At 53.1% G+C, this 17,448-nt stretch overlaps 5 protein-coding genes across 5 annotated transcripts; 4 read left to right on the forward strand and 1 right to left on the reverse strand.

The window, feature by feature from the left end:
- Positions 1 to 2,663: 2,663 nt before the first annotated feature.
- Positions 2,664 to 3,653, forward strand: Triagg1_10218 (uncharacterized protein; the record flags this gene model as incomplete). Its single annotated transcript, XM_062894266.1, has 1 exon — positions 2,664 to 3,653. One exon carries the CDS (start codon positions 2,664 to 2,666, stop codon positions 3,651 to 3,653), a length of 990 nt encoding a protein of 329 aa, XP_062750785.1.
- Positions 3,654 to 4,696: 1,043 nt separating this feature from the next.
- On the forward strand, positions 4,697 to 5,496 carry Triagg1_10219 (uncharacterized protein; the record flags this gene model as incomplete). Its single annotated transcript, XM_062894267.1, has 3 exons — positions 4,697 to 4,851; positions 5,032 to 5,313; positions 5,361 to 5,496. 3 exons carry the CDS (start codon positions 4,697 to 4,699, stop codon positions 5,494 to 5,496), a joined length of 573 nt encoding a protein of 190 aa, XP_062750786.1.
- Positions 5,497 to 6,087: 591 nt separating this feature from the next.
- Positions 6,088 to 7,425, reverse strand: Triagg1_10220 (uncharacterized protein; the record flags this gene model as incomplete). The annotated part of the gene is made up of 1 exon (XM_062894268.1): positions 6,088 to 7,425. The coding sequence occupies one exon, from the start codon at positions 7,423 to 7,425 to the stop codon at positions 6,088 to 6,090; it is 1,338 nt and encodes a 445-aa protein (XP_062750787.1).
- Positions 7,426 to 7,877: 452 nt separating this feature from the next.
- On the forward strand, positions 7,878 to 8,930 carry Triagg1_10221 (uncharacterized protein; the record flags this gene model as incomplete). Its single annotated transcript, XM_062894269.1, has 1 exon — positions 7,878 to 8,930. The coding sequence occupies one exon, from the start codon at positions 7,878 to 7,880 to the stop codon at positions 8,928 to 8,930; it is 1,053 nt and encodes a 350-aa protein (XP_062750788.1).
- Positions 8,931 to 15,099: 6,169 nt separating this feature from the next.
- Triagg1_10222 (uncharacterized protein) lies at positions 15,100 to 15,812 on the forward strand (the record flags this gene model as incomplete). Its single annotated transcript, XM_062894270.1, has 3 exons — positions 15,100 to 15,120; positions 15,181 to 15,335; positions 15,551 to 15,812. The coding sequence occupies 3 exons, from the start codon at positions 15,100 to 15,102 to the stop codon at positions 15,810 to 15,812; spliced, it is 438 nt and encodes a 145-aa protein (XP_062750789.1).
- Between the last annotated feature and the right edge of the window lie 1,636 nt (positions 15,813 to 17,448).

Here is a 17,448-nt window from a genome sequence, read left to right on the forward strand (position 1 = left end):
CCCCCCCCCCCCCCCCCCCCCCCCCCGGCCTCGGTTCCGGCGGTTGGGACCTTGCCCATGCCGCGTCCTCACGGCAAGACAAGACTTGAATGAGACAGTCCAGGCCCCGTGCTAGGCTGTACGAGTATGTACGGGCAAGCAATTTCCAGCGCCGCGGGACTTTGAATTCCCCCGCAGAGGCCTCATTGGGCAGAGGCACAGGCACCGTGTCTCTCGATGGGACCGAGGGATGTGAGTCCCAAGCCAAGCCAAGCGCAGAGAAAAAGGGTCCTTACGAGTAAGCTTGTACATGTGAATCCCACTTCAGATGGGCTTCCATGACGCCCAACAGGAGCGGCAGCATGTATGTAATGTTGTAGTAATGTAATGTAATGCCATGTCATGTCATGTATGTCCAGGCAAGGTATGCACTCAAAACGCCTTCACAAGCAAGTTTTATCCCAGTTTCGCGGCGCCCAAGGCATTGGGTACGAGTGAGGCCCCGATGTTAGCCATGCATTCGCCGTGCCGCTAGCTCTCACAGCCCATGCAAGCCACCCAATAACGAGTCGGCGAAAGGGAGAGGGAAAAGAAAAGGCCTGGAGGAGAGACACTGAAGAGGGGACAGGCACTCGGGCTGCAAAGCCGGGGCAGGGGGTTGGTGGTGGTGGTGGTTGATGTTCCGATGCTACTCTGGGGGTTTTTTTTTGGCGGAGATTGGGCTGGCTCAGCTCTCTTTCACCCCCCTCTTTCAGCTTTCACCGTGACTGTGATATTTGCACTTTTTTTTCATTTCGGTATTTATTTTCTTTCATCTTTTGCTGGTAGCAATGGGCACACGATGGGCTTTTTTAAAAACTACTGCAGCCAAAGCCGGCGTGTGATGGATCGCGCAAGTCCCGTCTACCCACGTAGCGGTGCATCGCATCACAACAAGGCGTATCAAATATACTCACTCACATGCAGCATGTGCTGTGCTGTGCATTCCTCTTCCAACCCCCAAAAAAATTCACCCTTACATTGGACTAACGGCGGGCTGCTCGTAGCTCCGAATGCCCTTGTTCTCCCTTGCAGCTGAGGCGAGAGTCCAAAAAAAAAAGAAAAAAGGAAAAAAAAATTGATTTGGAGGACGGAATGTAACTCATGTAAAAAGCAAAGAGGACCAGGGTATGTGTGTATATTGTTCTTGGTGCAGCATCAAAAGATTGGACGGAAGATTTACAAAAACATCGGGCCATGATAATCGGCCCATTCTGCGGCTCTCATGTTTTATTCCTTGGTGATGTTTTTTTTTTCACCTTTTTTTTCTTTTTTCTCAATTTGCTTCTTTATGCTATATTCAGGCATCCAATCAGCTCCGTTGCCGCCGTTGGTCTCCCGCACCTTTAAACCATGATGGCTCTCGCTTAAGCCTACCCAGAACATGTATCACAATTACTATCGTATTTTTTTTTTTTTGCTTTTTTTTTCAGTCTACCATCTTTTATACCGGTTTTGGTATTCGTACACATGTAGGTACTAAGGGGGGGGAGAGTCACGCAACCAAAGACAAGGCAAGGATGCGGTGAAGCGCTTTTGCCAATCGCCCTCGTCTTCAAAAGCTGAGCTCGGGTCGTGCCATGATCCTCCTCCACCCCCCATGACTTGCGATGGCAAATTTAGATGCATGTCCACCTTTACACGTAGCTCCCCTTCGTCTCCATCAAGTGGATATCTATCAATCGTCGGGCCACTCATGCTGTGAAAAAGAACAAAAAGCATCAAATCAAAGTCCATCCAAGGCACTTGATGCAAGGTTCAAATCACTTCCATCCCAGCGCCGCCACCCCTCGTGCAGTCTCTCGCTTCAGCATCACCCTCGGCACTACCTGGGAGCTTGCAATCTTGCCTTATCCCGCCTTGATTTGCCCCCCCTCCAAGGCTGCAGCCGAAAAAAAAAACAGTTCAATGTCCCGAAATCTCTTGTGACAAGTGACCGGTGGCTGGTCTGGTCTGGCCTGGTCTTGTCTTGTCTCATTGCCTCCAGACAGACCGAGACCTGCAAAGTATAAGCATAAAAACGGCCCTCCCAGGCCAAATGTCTCGTAGTGCGTACATGCGCCGCCTGTACATGAACATGCATATGCAAGCATCAATTCCAATCCAATCCAATCCAAAAAAAAAAAAAAAGTGTACTCGTAGTGATGCCGGTATTGGCCCTCCCGGTGCCGCGGGTCGTTGGTCTTGCACAAGCTCCGTGTCGTGTCTTGGGTTTCTCGATCTGTATCGCCGATTTGCCTTTCCCTTGACTTCTCCTTCTGCTTTCTCCTACTCCCTCTTTGCTGCTTAACACTTCTAATAGTTACCTTTTCCATCCTACATCTCCATCTATTGCATCTATTCTGTATATAGGGGCTGTAACTATTGGTGCTTTTAACTCGTCCTCGCGCAATCATTTCCTACCTACTTGCTGTCGGAACGTGGGTTTCGTCAGTCCTCGTCCATCACTTTCATCTCGCTCTCCTCCATATCTTGTCCTCCAGCTTGAATCGTCAAAAGAGAGTCCCGTCAAAACAAAATATCAAACGTCTTGATGCCCGCCAAGTCAACATTATCATGCTGTTGACACCGGCACAGCGTCGCCCAAACCACGCATCATCATCTCAGCCATTTTCATCTCCGCCCCGAATCATCATCTACGACAAATGGCCATGGCAGCCAACCTCGTGTCGCAGGGCCGCGTCCACGACCCCCAGACGCACATCGTCATGTACGTCTTCTTCAGCCTGGCCCTCTACAACGTCGGCGAGCTCGTCTGCCACGTCGCCGTCACCTTCAAGCGCTTCCGCGGCCTCTACTGCTGGAGCTTCCTCGTGGCCACCTGCGGCATCGCCCTCAACGCCGTGGGCTTCCTGCTCCGCAGCATGGGCGCCTCGCTGTCCCTGTCGACGTACGTCTACTCGGCGCTGGGCATCGTCGGCTGGGCGGCCATGGTCACGGGCCAGTCGCTCGTGCTGTACTCGCGGCTGCACATCATCCTGCCTCGCCAAGGGCTGATCCGCGGCGTCCTCATCATGATTGTCGTCAATTCCGTCTGGCTGCTGGTGCCCACGACGGTGCTGCTGTTCCTCTGCAACTCGCCCAGCGCCGCGCGGTACCAGGTGCCGTACTTCATCTTTGAGAGGGTCCAGTTGACCGTCTTCTTCGTCCAAGAGGTCATCATCTCGGTGCTGTACATCCACGAGACGTACAGGATCCTGCGCAGCTACAGGGGCCTCGTGACGGGCGCAAACCGGACCACCATGGTGCATCTCATCCTCATCAACTTCGTCATCATCGCCCTCGACGCCAGCGTCCTGATCCTGCAGTACACCAACCACTACGACCTCCAGACGGCGTGGAAGCCCTTCGTCTACAGCATCAAGCTGAAGATGGAGTTTAGCGTCCTCAACCGCCTCGTCGAGCTCTCTCAGTACATGCGCCGCAACAGGGGCCTCGCCCTCATCGACACTCCGGCCGTTGGCGCCGCGGCGCTGCCGTTGGGCACAGTTGCCGCTGATGACGGCCGCATCATTTCGAGGAGGAGGAGCCTCCCCGACGGATCTGCCTTTTCGACGGTTACGTCAAGCGTTGGGCTGAAAGCGCCGCCAAGTCGGCCTGAACCATCTGTTTCGGTATCACGGCTGCAAGTATAATGTTGGACGATGGCAGTGGCTGGTTTTTTTGCGGTGAGCAGGGTACATGTACATGTGCATAAGAAAAAAGTGCCAGGGTTGGGATTGTATTTACTTTCAGGCATTGCGGCAAGCTTTTGTACATTTTTTTTTCCCCCCTTCTTTTTAATAATTCTTTGGGTACATGGCAGGGATATCACTCATGGGTACAATCTGGGAGTTTTTCAGGAGGAGGAAACATGTCGTTTCAATATTGCATGTAACACGGATGGAGTCTGGGGGCATGTCGTGACACCCGACGACAGCAACACGGCGTTGTTTTGATGGCTTGGATCTTGTTATTGATCCCATCGTGTTTAGGGAGGCTTTTGATACTTTTTAGCAGCGATTGAATTAGTGCTGCTCCATTTTACTCCGTATAACTAGGCTGTCGCTGTGGATCCCGGATCTCGCCACCCGATCTTGACATGTCCGGCTGGTGTGATTAATCTCGGACAAGACAGAATACAGACAATAAAAGTACAACATTGGAATCACAAAACACCCATTTCCATCAAAGAACCATCATCACCGCACGTGTCACCAAACAATCAACAAACTCTCCAACAATCATGCCATTCCAGCATCTCCATTCTCTCCCTCAGCTCAGCCCAGCTGACGACGCCCACCGCCACCCCAAACCGAGGTTCAACATTCCCCTCCAAACCCTCAAACCAGAATAGACGGGTGGCTTTTCCCCAATACTAACAGGTAGAGATGTTTTTTGTTATCTCGTCAGCAACATGTGTAATAATCCCCCTCCCCCCATAAAATAATACCAGCAAAAATGAAACGAACTTGGCCTCCCGTCTTGGCCCAGCAATTCTCGCCACGCCACGCACGCAGCTCCCGAGCTCCCGGTTCCGTGGGGTTATTGCGTCCAAAGTTTAATTCTCGGTTTCCCTCTATACCCAAGGTACCCATGTCATATGTTTCCCAATCCCGGCTCTTCCTGCTTCATTCCCTTTTCTTCTCTTCCTTTTTACATTTCCATCAATCATATCCCAATATCGGATAATTTTCCAATGAATGCTGTCAACAGCGACAAGTTCGTGCCGGGGAGAGCCGGAGCTCCGTCGCCTCCGCCTCCGCTTCTTCCTCCCCGGCCTCGCGATGTCGACCGTCTCCTCCGGGCCGACGACAATAGCGATCTCCCGCCTTCCTACGAGGCGTCCACTCTGTAAATCCCCCGTCTCTTTTAGCCATCTCAGTGTAACACAGCACGTGTATTTGATTCGGTAAAGGAGAAGAGAGACACACACACACAGAGAGAGAACCCGTATCTGTTCCTCCCTCACAGCATAGAAATGTTGAAAGACTGACATGCTCTGCTAAACCTCCTTCTTCCCCCCAAAAACAGCCGCAGACCAAGCGACGCACACATCCGCGTCGCCGTCCGCTCCTCCCAACACGCCTCCAACAGCAACTCCTCCCTGCCATCCCTCATCGCCGGCCGCGACGGCCGCACCAGCATCAACACCCAAGGCTACCTCCTCACGACCCCCATGAGCGCCGCCAGCCTCGACCGCTACGACCACTGGGGCCAGAGCCACCCCACCGACGGCTCCGGCTGCTGCTGCTCCGACTCCGAGGGGTGCTGCTACTCGAGCCGCGGCGGCATCGTCTTCTCCGACCGCGACGGGTGCTGCTGGGGGGATCGCGGCGGGTTCTTCTGCAGCGACCGCGAAGGCTGCTGCTGTTCCGATACCAACGGGTGCTGCTTCTCGAGCGACAAGGGGGCGTGTTGCTCGGATGGCAGATCATGCTGCTTCTCGAGCTTCGACATGGAAGATTCCTCAAGGGGGGCTCCGACGATGACGGTTGAGACCAGTTCGGTGAGGTATAGTCCAAGGTAGCCGGAGACGTGTATCTTTTGCTGTATTTTATTTGTACCAGTATGTGTGTTGGCATTTGTGCTGTGTTGATATTGGGGTTTGTACTTGTATATGCATCGATATTGGTATTGGCGTCTAGTGTATATAGCTGTCTAGGCCATGGCATTGTGAGCAAAGCAAACGTCGGGATACTTGTGTATGTAAGCTCGAGGACTGTTTTTTCTTTCATCACCTGTTCAGATAGTTGAGGTATTATCCATGATTTATCAAAATCAGCATCCAATGGCGAATCTCCAGAATCGACGGGCCGTGTCGTGTAGGAAAAGAGAAAGAAACGTAGGGAGTAAAATAAAGATAAAAAATGTGTTTCCATTCCGCTGTATAGGTAGGTAAATTCGAATCATGTTGAATAAAAAAAAATCCATCGCTTCTCAACTCCCGCTCAAGTTTCGTATATCATACATCATAGTGCTATCTGTCTGGCTGTTTGTTGATCAACTCATTCTCACATCCGATTATATATAATAAAAAAGAAGACAAAAGGAAAAAGAGAAAAGAATTCAAAAATTCAAAAATGCCCTTTACCAAGCAGACTGCGTCGAGCCCAGCATCAACTGCCGTTGGTAAAATCGGCCCCCGGTAAACGCCGTATAAATGTCGTCCACTCTCTGCTCCAGGTTCTTGTCCGTCCGGATCGCCTTCTCCACCCGCCGCATGCGAGACCGGCTCAGCATCACGCCCCGCGGCCGGCGCTCCTCGAACGCGTACCAGCAGTGCCGCAGCTCGTGGCCCTTGAGGTTGCAGGCGGGACACAGCGGCGACTCCGACTCCTTGCCAGAGGCTGCGTCGTTGATGGCCACGTCTGCTTCTGACCCGGAAAGTTCAAGGTCGCGAATCTCCCGGTACACCTCCAGAAACGTCCACAGGCGGTCCTCTTCGGCCGGCGAAGTAGCATCCAGCTCTACCACTTCTTTCTCGTCCGAAGGTTCTGCTTGTATGCGTCCGGCAGATGTCACGCCAGCGCCGCTTCCAATCTCGCTCAGAGCTGCTTCCTGTCGGTTATTGGCGTTGGTGTTGCTGCTGCTGCTGCTGCTGCTGCACTTGTGCGACTTTTTAAAAGCAATAGCCTCCTCAGCCTCCGTCTTCCACTCAATGGCGGCGAGGTCCAGCCTGTCAGCCCCCATCATAAACTTGTCAAACAGCGGCGGCGAAAAGGGCAGGATGCAGTCGGCCAGATCACGCAGCCAGGTGCCGCAGTGCGTCTCGGGAAAGTTGAGCTTGTGGCATCTCGTCACGGCGCTGTACCACTCATGAGCCCAGTCCGCCTCGTTGTTGTCGAGGTCGAAGCGCTCCAGCACGCCGTTGTAGTTGCTGCGCTCAATCTCGATGCGCTGGCGGTACGTCGGGGCCGTCGTCGCCTTGAGGATGGCTATCCACTCGCGCAGCGACTGCTTCTCGTCGAGCAGCTCTGCCTTGGCCGGGACGATGGTGCGCAGGACCAGCGCCTTGGTCTTGTCGACCATTTCGTTCTGGCGGTCATACTCCTGCTTCTTGGAGTAGTAGATCTTGTTCTGGTCGTGGTAGTGGTCAAACTCGTCCTTGGTGAGCTCCGACACGTCTCTGGCGTGAGGGTTGAACTGCTGCACCTGAGGCGGGATTGGGCACGCACGCAAGTCGTCGGCGGCCTTGTCCGACCACATGTACCGCCAGATGAAGACGTCGACGTAGGGCTGGATGTCGCGCCGCCACTCGTCCCAGTCGCGATACCACTTGAGCACCTTGGGCTCATGGTCCAGGTCGTCCAGCAGCGTCGAGTCGTCGTCGCCCGTGCTCCTCCATATGTCGGGATGGGGATGAGGGTGAAGGTGAGGTTGAGGTTGAGGTTGAGGAACAGGGAGCACAGGCGCGATGGATTCCATCATGGACTGGATGCTTTGTCGTCCTCTTTTTCCTTTTTCCTTTTTCCTTTTCCCTCTTCCTTCTCCCAAGAGCAGAATTGCAGCAACGCAACGGGGATCAGCGCAGCGCCTGTGTTGGGTTAGGCGTCAAAAGCGAAGGGCGGGAGAAGAGGCCGATCCATAGAACAGGATAGGATGGGCCAAACAGATCGCTGAGCCGCCGTCCGTACTCGTACCTGTGTGCTCGTACAGTACACTGGTCTAATTGCATTATCGGCATGTCGAGATCCACCTGCACGAGCCGAATCAGACGATGCTACATGTGCATGTATGCTGGCTGATGCGTGCTTTGTGAAGCGAGAGAAAAACAAGATCAAACCAAGGTGAGACTGCGACAGAAACGTGGTTCCACATCGCAACGGCAACACCACAACTGGGCAAGTCTAGGTTCAAGTGTGCTGTCTGTCTCTGCCATGGTCAAACTCCCGGTCCGGTTCGGCGCACGTCTCCCGAAGTGCTGCGAGACTCCCACCATCGCCGCTTACCCGGCAGCCCAGAGGGCCTGGAGGAGTGCGGGTGCTTCTACTTGCGCGAGTACTCGTACACACTACCTGTACAGATGCAGACGCAGCATCCCCCGCGCGCATATTCCTCGAGGTTATAGAAGTATCGCTACTCGCACTACAGACACAAGTGCTGGAAGTTCTATGCAGCAGCAAACAGACGCTGGGTGGAGCAGAGAGGCCATAGACGAGGCCATTGGCAGCGGGTCTCTCGACCATCTTCTTCATTGGATCGGTACAACGGAGAGATACAACGCAGCAGTTAAAGCTCGCGATATCCTCATTGCGCGCGCTCAAGACCCATTAGTCATCCAAGGCATCATCTCAGTCCTGTCCGAGCCCGTCAAATCTAGTAATGACTTCTGCACTGCCTGCGCCGGTCTCCGCATAGTCAGGGACCTTCCCCTCGCAACACTGCGACTCTACAGGTCTGGCCTGGAGACTCTGGCTGCCAGCACCGAAGACAGTCCTCCAGGGGTTTCACTACCGTCTTTGAGGAGCGGAGCCGAAGATGCAATCCAGTTCATCGACTCCCCCGAGCTGGCATGGGCGCCTCAGTACAAGACGGACTACATGGCAGAGCGAAGCCTCGCGGAGAGAGTCCACACGGCGCAGCAGATGAAGCCCTATGCCATGGATCTGCTCGGCTGGCTTGCCGACCTCAACTGGCCGCCCTACTTGGGCTGCGTGAAGCAGCTTGCTCGCTTTCCCGAAGTGGCAGTTGACCCGATCAAGGAGATCATCGCAGACAACCGAGATGATCCAGAGTGGCTGCTGCATATTCTCTATTTTGTAGAGGACAGTGTGCCTATTGGTGTGCTGTGGGAAAAGCTGGAGCCGGAGCTATCGTTGCTGGCCAGCAGCGAGGCAGAGGACAAATTGAATCGTGATCTTGCCGAAGTCGCCCAAAGCATGCTTGGGCTGCTGAGTGAATGGAAAAAAGAACAGGTTGGTAACGAATAATGAGGCCTTCCGTTACACGATAAAGAGCCAATGGTTAAAAGGCTTTGCTCTAGATACCTAGTAGTCTGCTGCTTCTGCATAGACATTCCCAACTCCATCTTACATACTTTTCCCCTCTTCACCTGTCAACAGAGATATATCGTAGTGACAACATTTTGCACTATGCCCTCGTTAGTCTTGATTGGAAACATTTGTGAGTAGAGATGTTGCTTTTATTCTGCGCTTCCGCTGTGATGAAAGACTCGAGCTTCTCTTCACGAACCCCTTGGCATTGATCTCCACCTAATGCATAGCGAGTTGTCCGTGCCTTGAGTAAGATTGTCCAAAGATCCCGTGGTGTTATATTTTTTAATAGCCAGCAATAGGATAATCAGCTGAGTTAGAGCTGCGTTTCTACGTTCGGCAAGGCGTTTTGAATATAGGCAGTTTGTAAGTAAGTTGCTTAGTAGCGGTAGCATGCAGGAGACATGCAAGCCAGGCTTACTACGTGCAGTGACGAGAAGAGTAGAGGAGACACAAAACACTTGGGACGAATATTGCAATGCAATGTTGTCTTTAATGAAAGGGCATTCGGCCAATAATGTTGCTTAAGTCCAGTGACGTGCAGATTCATTATAAATCTGGCAGAACGGCCTTGGGCTGGACACGATTAAGCATTGAAGCATGAAGCCTCCTTGTAAGCTTAAACACTGGAAGCTGCTAATGCCGCCTTTTTAACCGCACCGAGAGCCAACAGACACTGGGAAGCTGCCTCGTGCTCCGGTGGCCAGGCTTGTGCCTCGTGGAGACGGCGATTTCGCTTCCTACCTCTCCACGACTAAAGGGTGCATGTGTTCTGCTTGCTGCCATGGACCCCTCTGGCTTCCCTCCCCTTTCGTATCACAGCGGCCAGTGGAGGGATGCCTGGCCAGATTGGGTCATCGTGCGTTGGTCATCCTACAGTAAGTGATACGATTCCAAAGGATTCCCTAGTCGTTGCTCGTCGGCGCTGGCCGGCCCTACTATATCAAGACCGACTCAGTCAGCTGCTTGGCGGGCTGCCACGCGCAACTCCCGCCATCCTTGCTTCGCCAGTGCCAGTCCTTCGCCCTGCGCCGGATGTTGCCAGCGTAAGACCGCCGCGGTGGTCTCTGATGCCACAACATCACGCCTGAGTCGCTTAACAACGTCCATGTCACTTGGTGGTCGAGAGGCGTGTGCTGGGGGCTGCCGATCATCGCCCGGTTCAGCACAACAACCACACGGCGCTCGAAGTCTAGAACGCTGATGGACAGAAACGAACGGCATGCCAAGCCGGATACTGGCTTCAAGGATATTTCGTTAAGCAGTTGCGGACGTTGTTTCGCCCCGTTGACGACGCCACGGCGGTTGGGATGCGCCTCCTCGCGCGGGATTGGGGGATCCCTCCTCAAGAGGCGGCTTGGTTGATTGATTGTCTGAGCTCGAGGCTTCCCAGCAGCTTCGTGTCGTGTCCACGGCCACGACGTGACGCTTCCGGCGGCCTCGTAGGGCCTAGCGGTTTTGCTTGGGCGCAAACTGTGGGCTATTGCGTGAGCCGTGGATCTTCGGATTCTCGGAGCTGGGCTGTCTTAACCCCCTCCAGGAGAACGGCATAATAAGGGGTTTTCGCCACCAAACCAACCATTGCATAAGGTATACGTGCACTCGTGCTAAGCAGCATTTGGCTCAGCTTGCTGGTGCTAACTCCCGTAGCTGTTCTCAACCAGCGTCGGCTAGGATCTGGCAATCCAATGGCTTCTTGATGGACGTCGGAAGTTTAGCAAGGACCATGGCGGCTCCCACAAGCAACCCATGGTTGAGGTGGGAGTCACGAGCCCCGCTAGTGTGGGAAGCTTCCAGGTTGATGTGGGCAGTTTGGATGGCTTACAGGCACTAGTACCGGTACAAAGGCTGGGGGTTCTCTGGAGATGGGATGGGCAAGGTGGTGTGTACTATGTACAATTCTTGCTGTCAAATATGTGAGTAAGCCCCGAATATCCATACCTACCTAGGTAGTGTCCAGGTAGGCTACTAGGTCTTTATACTATGGGCATTGGCATTGGCATTTGGCATGTAAGGAGATGATACCCTGAGCTTCTAGATTCCCCCGAAAGAACGTCAAATGGCAGGTACTTCGTTTCGAAGATGTAGAGTACAGTAGTCAGTACATGTACGCATGATTTCCACAGCAGCTGGCTCACTGTACCATCACATCAGTGGACCTCAAGTACCACCTCAGGTTTGTGACTCCAATGCCGGTCCATGTACAGTTACAGCAGACATCATGGAGTGCATCTTGGACGCACCATCAGGCACAATTAGGTGCCCGTAGAGATGTTGTTGGTTGGGTATCACTACTAAAACAACCGATGTTTTCGGGGCATACTGGTAGAGCACTTGAGGTCTTGGATGGGCGCATACCAGGTACATATGGGGTACGTACAGGTACCTTGAAACAGAGTGAGGTGCCCGCCATTGGAGCTCTTTTACGCGGTCCCGTGAATGAGTATCCATATGTACCTTACCTATGGATGCGGATTGACGTCTTGCACGCCTCCTTCTACCCTCTCTACCCCCTTCTACGGGTAGACACTCCGTACACACCTCATTACTTCGACCTTAGCACCTTAGGTACTAAGTGCTGTGTGTACACACACAAGGACCAGCGCCGATGAACTCCGCCGTCGGTGACAACCCCCGGACGAGAAATAGTACGGAGTACTGGTACTGCTCATGTTCGACTCAAGCGCGGCATCAGCGCGGATTTGCGCTGCTGGGAATCTAGAACGGCCATCCATCGCCGGAGGGAGGGGGGCCTTGCAAAATGATGTAACCACCTCCCGCTTTCACGAACCCCCTGCAGCCATAGACGTAATAGGTGCCATCAGCTCGGGAAGCCATCAGTCGCAGGCGTAGGAGGCTGAAGCGGTCAAATTTCAACTCCATCTGCACACGGGCTCTAGCTCTACTATCTGATCCATCGACACTCCAAGCACGCACAAAGGGACTCGAACCATCTCAAGTACCCGTATATTGCCTAGGCGGATAGCGGATGCAATATATTGGGCACCACAAGCGCAAAATACCAGACAGCAACTACCATGTACTCGTATGTATGTGCTGAGCCTCTGATAGATGTAACGAATATTCCTCGTCTGTGCTCTCCTATCGACTCCTCGCATCCATTTGCTGAATGTACTCGTACCTATAGTACTTTACTTGCACTGACCTTATCTTTCGTGTACGCACACAGTATGCGGGATGCCTCAATCTGGCAGCAATAAACTTCCCCTCCCCTCCCTCTCACGCAACTCTTCACCCACCTGCTTCTTTCTTCTCTCTTGTTTCCCGCTCGCACATGTGGAATCGATTCATTCCCTGCTTGCCTCCTTGTGCTCCTTAAGAGGCCCCCCCTCCATGTCCACCCCTCCATCTTTTTTTTCTTTTTTCTTTTTCCAAGCCCTCATTTGTTCCTCTGCTCCTGATTCGACTCCCCCCCAACTCTCCCCTGCACGGAGAACTTGTGCGTCAAATTAGCTTTACGGAAGGCTGGCCCTTGCCTTGGCCTTCCCCGTCACCGGCGGATTTCAAGGGATTGGATGCTTGTGCCTGGGTTTCACGCGGGACCCCGGCTGCGGCATCTCTACCTAGCACTCAAGTCTGCATGGCCGAGCACAGGACACTTCCCGGAGAGAACCACAAGAGGGGGGAGAATCATTCCCAGGCTCGAGTGGGGATTTGCTTTCCGCCAGCAGACGGAGGACTCTCCCCGTTGCCTGTTTGAGTGGTGAGTTGAGCTAAGCTGCGACGGCGCGCCGGCGGGTTTGCTCGACCACTGACTTACCCGAGTCTAGATGTCCTTGAGCTTGGGTGAGAGATGATATCGCGCCATTTCCCATCCAAGCGCTGCTCCGAACGTGCCAGCAGTAAGGTACTATTGATTATAAACGTCTACTACTAATGTCCTTACTACAGCACAGTAACCAGAAGGAGAGAAGCGGGACCCCAGCATAATTTATCATCTTTTGGCGCCGCCTGCCGAGATTCTCGCGATGGACGGTGATGTGATGACGGTGCCACAAACAGCCGATGGAGATTCGCCCGACTCCGTGAATGCGAGAGGCTGCAGCCGCCTGCGGAGTACAGCAAGAACAAAAAGCAAGGGAGAGAGTGAAACAAAGACGAAAAAAAAAAAAAAAAAAAAAAAAAAAACCACGTCGTTGCGTACTCCGTACACGAGCTAATGTAACCACCACATGGTGTTGCCGTATGCGCAGGCTCTGCTTGTACGCCCACACCAAGTACTTATACTTGCTCGACACCCGATCCTTGCCTGCGCACTCCAACCACACACTTTGAAATCTTCAGGCTTGCAAACCCCACTATGCGGCCCGCTGTGACAAAGGCAGACACAGACGTCAGTGCCCCTCCCCCCACTGACGTCTTTGGCGCAGATAAACAGCTCTGGCCATGCGCGCGTGCATCAGCTTAAGCTCAACTGGGCTCAGCTGCTTGTTAGTACGTGCATCTCCCCCTTCAGCGGCCTGAATTGCTTCAACCCCCTGCCAGACGGCCCTGGCCCCTCTGTGCCATCAGCTGGATGGGCCAGTGACAAGAGCCCGGAGAGACGGCCGTTGCTAGCCCTGGGCTTGACTCTGTGTGCTCAAGCTGCATCTTGGGCCTGTGCTGTGGGAGCGCCGCTTGGGCATCGCGCAGGAGAAAAGAGAAAACATGCAGAGGGTGGCGGCGTCGTCCAATCATGTGCGCCCCTCCCATCTGCTCCTGGTCATGCTCAGGCTTGATATCCAAATAACAAGGAAAAGGCACTGGACGAGAAAATTTTTCATGCCAATTCCCTCAGGTAAATTGCTCGCAGCGCACAAGGCCGCGCCTTGGCTGAGGGGGATCAGACAGTTGAGTGACTTCTGGTCACCCAATTTACCCACGATGGCTGCAAGCTTACCTTTGATTGCCACCATCCTCCGCTTCCCGGTTGAGGATAAAATAAAAAAAAAAAGACCAAAAATAAAAGAGTAAGAAAAAAAGGTAAAAATAAAAAAAAAAGAGTAATCCGCCTACTACCTATAGTAGCACTTACATATACAGGTAGGGAGGTAGTATCGGGCTGATATAATCTTCACCAGCATCATCCAGCTACTCGTACAGGTAGGTAAGGTTACCTGAAGTTGTACATCTGCAATAACGCGGAGCTCGTAGCGTTACCCGCTAAGGTACTAAGCCATCAATCCATTAGTACCGCCTGTGTGGCCTAAGCACCAGACCCGACTGTCGGTCCATAGCTGGAGAGTACAGTAAGGTAGACGTGCTCGACCGATGCCTGTCCGGTTAGTGCGAGCTCAGGACTGATGTGAGGCCTGGTCGGGTGGTTCTCCAGAAGGTACTTGTACCTCGGTGGTACTGCTACTACAGGTGCCTAAGGTATATTCCCTGTAGCAACTCGAGCACCGAAGCTCTTCCATGTTCCTCTGCCCCTCAGCGATCTGATGCTCAATTTCAACTCTGACCTCAACATCCCTCACTCAGCATCGCGTGTCGCTCGTGTCCTCTCCAGCTGCCTGCCTGCAAAAGAGGTGACCCTCGCTCACTGCAACAGTCGCATTAGTGAGTCAATGTCCTCCAGCTTGCCTTGTTTCACGATCCCCCCCCCCCCCCAGATCTCGGCATCGTGGCCATTCGCTCGCTTCCGCTGGTCGGCCGTTCTGCCACATGTACCGAGACCCCTCCCTCACTGCACACTGCACTGCTCCCCTCTCGCCTCGCAGCTCATGCGTGCAATCCCCTGTCATACTAAAAACCTCCATGTCCTTTTTTTTTCCCCTTCTCCTTTTGCTCTTTTCCTCTTTCCGCCCCTTCTTATTCTTCTTCTTTTTTCTTTCGCATCTGACTAACCAGCTGCACCTCTTCTCATCTGTTTTAGCCTTTTGGCAGCCACCTTCTCGTGTGCGATTTGCTCGCCCGTAGATCCTCATTTGTGTCTCGCTCTCGCCCAGCCAGCCTGTGGGTCGCATCTCCTCCAACTATTAAATCCGTTCACCTCGGACGCTCCTTGGCCCCCACTCCAAACCAAACCTCGACCCCTCCATCGTGGCCGTCTTCTTCTCTCAGCAGCCGAGAAAGCGCACATTTCGCTCTTGACACGTCTCTAGCAATGGCGCTCCCCGACGACAAGGTTGGTATCGCGGCGCTCGCGAGCTTGGTTTGGCGCAGGCTAACCCTCGAGTCCATCTAGGAGCTCGAGTCCATATTCGGCGATGCCATCGACCTCACCACCTTCAAGCAGATTCTCGAGATGGACGAGCCTGGCGACAACGAGTTCAGCTCGTCCATCGTTTTTGGCTTCTTTGAGCAAGCCGAGGAGACGTTCGAGTCTATGGACACGGCCCTGTAGGTCGACCCCGCCACCCATCACTTACACTGCGTTCCAACATGTTCTTTGTCCCCTTCGCTTCTCATGCCTTCCCCGCACCTCCCTCCCAACAGCCTTGTCGTAGGACTCGATGGCCCTTGTTATGATTCACGCAAACAATTTTTTTTCTCGCCGTCTTTACGCTATTTTCATCTCGCATATGCTGACAATTGCATTCCTTCGATTTGTCTAGGAGCGACAAGGATCTCGAAAAACTATCAGAGCTCGGGCATTTCCTGAAAGGCTCCTCCGCGACACTGGGGTTGATAAAGGTCCGAGACGGTTGCGAAAAGATTCAGAGATACGGCAAGCAGGAGAACCTCGACGGCTCTCCGGAGCCAGACGCTGCTGTGTGCCTAGCACGCGTTCAGGAGGCGCTCACAGCGGTCAAGTCTGACTACGAAGAGGTCGAGACGGGACTCAGGAAATTCTACAAAGAGGATGAGGATGAGTAGAATGCTTAAATCGTCATCTCTCGAATCGCATGACAACATTTTTGAAGGCTACGCGCCTTGATTCTGCCAGGCAACGCCAGAGCTCAAGACGCTGTCTGCACAGTAGGAGCCACTTTTGCTCCAGGCTGTTGTATATTCTCATTCGAGGGGCGAAACGGCGCATGTCTGCACGTTTCCTGCTCCTCGATCCAACCTCTCTCTCTCTCTCTCTTTCATCGCTTTTGTCTTTTTATACTCTTCATACCGTCCGCTCACGACTCCTTTTTGCGCACGCCATCACCTATACGTGGTGGCAGCAACAAGAGCCGCGACCATGGCAGATTTGGTATTCGTCGTCCGTGGGCTGGCGCCTGAAACTTGGCAGGATATAGGGAACGCGCAAGGCTGTCTTTACATGCGCAATCATGGGTTTATGGTAGCATCGTCATATATTTTTTGGGGAGCTCAAAAAAGTTGGTTTACACACTGAGAAGAAGCCTATACAAGGGGGAGAGGGGTAGCGTAGAAGAGATACCAACAAATTTACAAAGTGAACTCCACGATGGCCTGTCTTGTCGTCAATGAATGTATCGTTTTGCCGTGTTCTTGTCCCGCTCCATTCTCATTCTCTTCCCCCTTCCCCTTCCCCCCTTACTCTTCTCTCTCTGCCATGCGTGAAGCCACTGATGAATGGCTGCGTCTCTTTTCTCGTATCGAGTGCTCACAAATTACGTAGTTTGTGCCACCAACCCAATGCAGCTTGGCGCGATCTGGTGGAGATCTGTGGCTAATATCGGCAAGTCTGATCAACACGCACGTGGCTGCCTCACTCATCTACCTTGGTACGACGAGAATCAAGACATCAAAATCACTGCTATCCAAAAACACAACTGCATCTTGTGTCTGCTTCTCTTTGACCAACGACTCAGGTACGTTTCCGTATTCGAAGACACTCATCACTCCCTGTACATGTTGGCGTGTGGGGTATCGTCAGGACCTGGACGAGTATCCAAAGGCTCGAGTCATGGATGGGCCTTTGTCTACTGGGTAGAAGGCCGAGTTGAGGCCCCAGATCGCATTTCATTGCCCATCATCTCCATCCTTACCCTGCGACACTTGTTTGAAGATGCAAATCTCAATCTGCGCAGACCAGTCAGACACGCCTGCAGCCCGTGCGTCTAGGCTAGTGGCTGGGCCGTCGTGGCGTTGATTTGCCCTCAAGTCGGAGCTTACTGTACAGCAGTGAGTTGTACAAAGGCCTCTTGTCCCACCAAGTCTGCGCTGAGTGGGTGGGCATTTGATATCTGCATTGCTTCACGTTACACACGGCAGGCTGCTATTTGCTAGGTTCCATTGGCCGGGCGGCCGCACTGGAGATGTCGGATATGATGCGGGTATGACGGCGCCCACTCACGGCCTTTGCAACGGACCCCGATGAAGCGTTGTCGTGGCCCGGCATTGCGTTGTCTCAGTCATGCTATGTCTTCTACTCTGTGTCTCATTCGCATTTCTTACCAACTGCGTCGTTTGTATCCTTACATTGCATCGTCATTCTTACGCTACACTGTTGATCCCGTGTTATTTAGCCCAGAGTATTGATCATATATGACAGCTCCTTACCACTGGTCCTTCTCAGATACCGCCATTCACAACGGCC

Source organism: Trichoderma aggressivum, assembly GCF_033847375.1.
Source record: "Trichoderma aggressivum f. europaeum strain CBS 100526 chromosome Unknown scaffold_068, whole genome shotgun sequence".
Taxonomy (NCBI): domain Eukaryota; kingdom Fungi; phylum Ascomycota; class Sordariomycetes; order Hypocreales; family Hypocreaceae; genus Trichoderma; species Trichoderma aggressivum.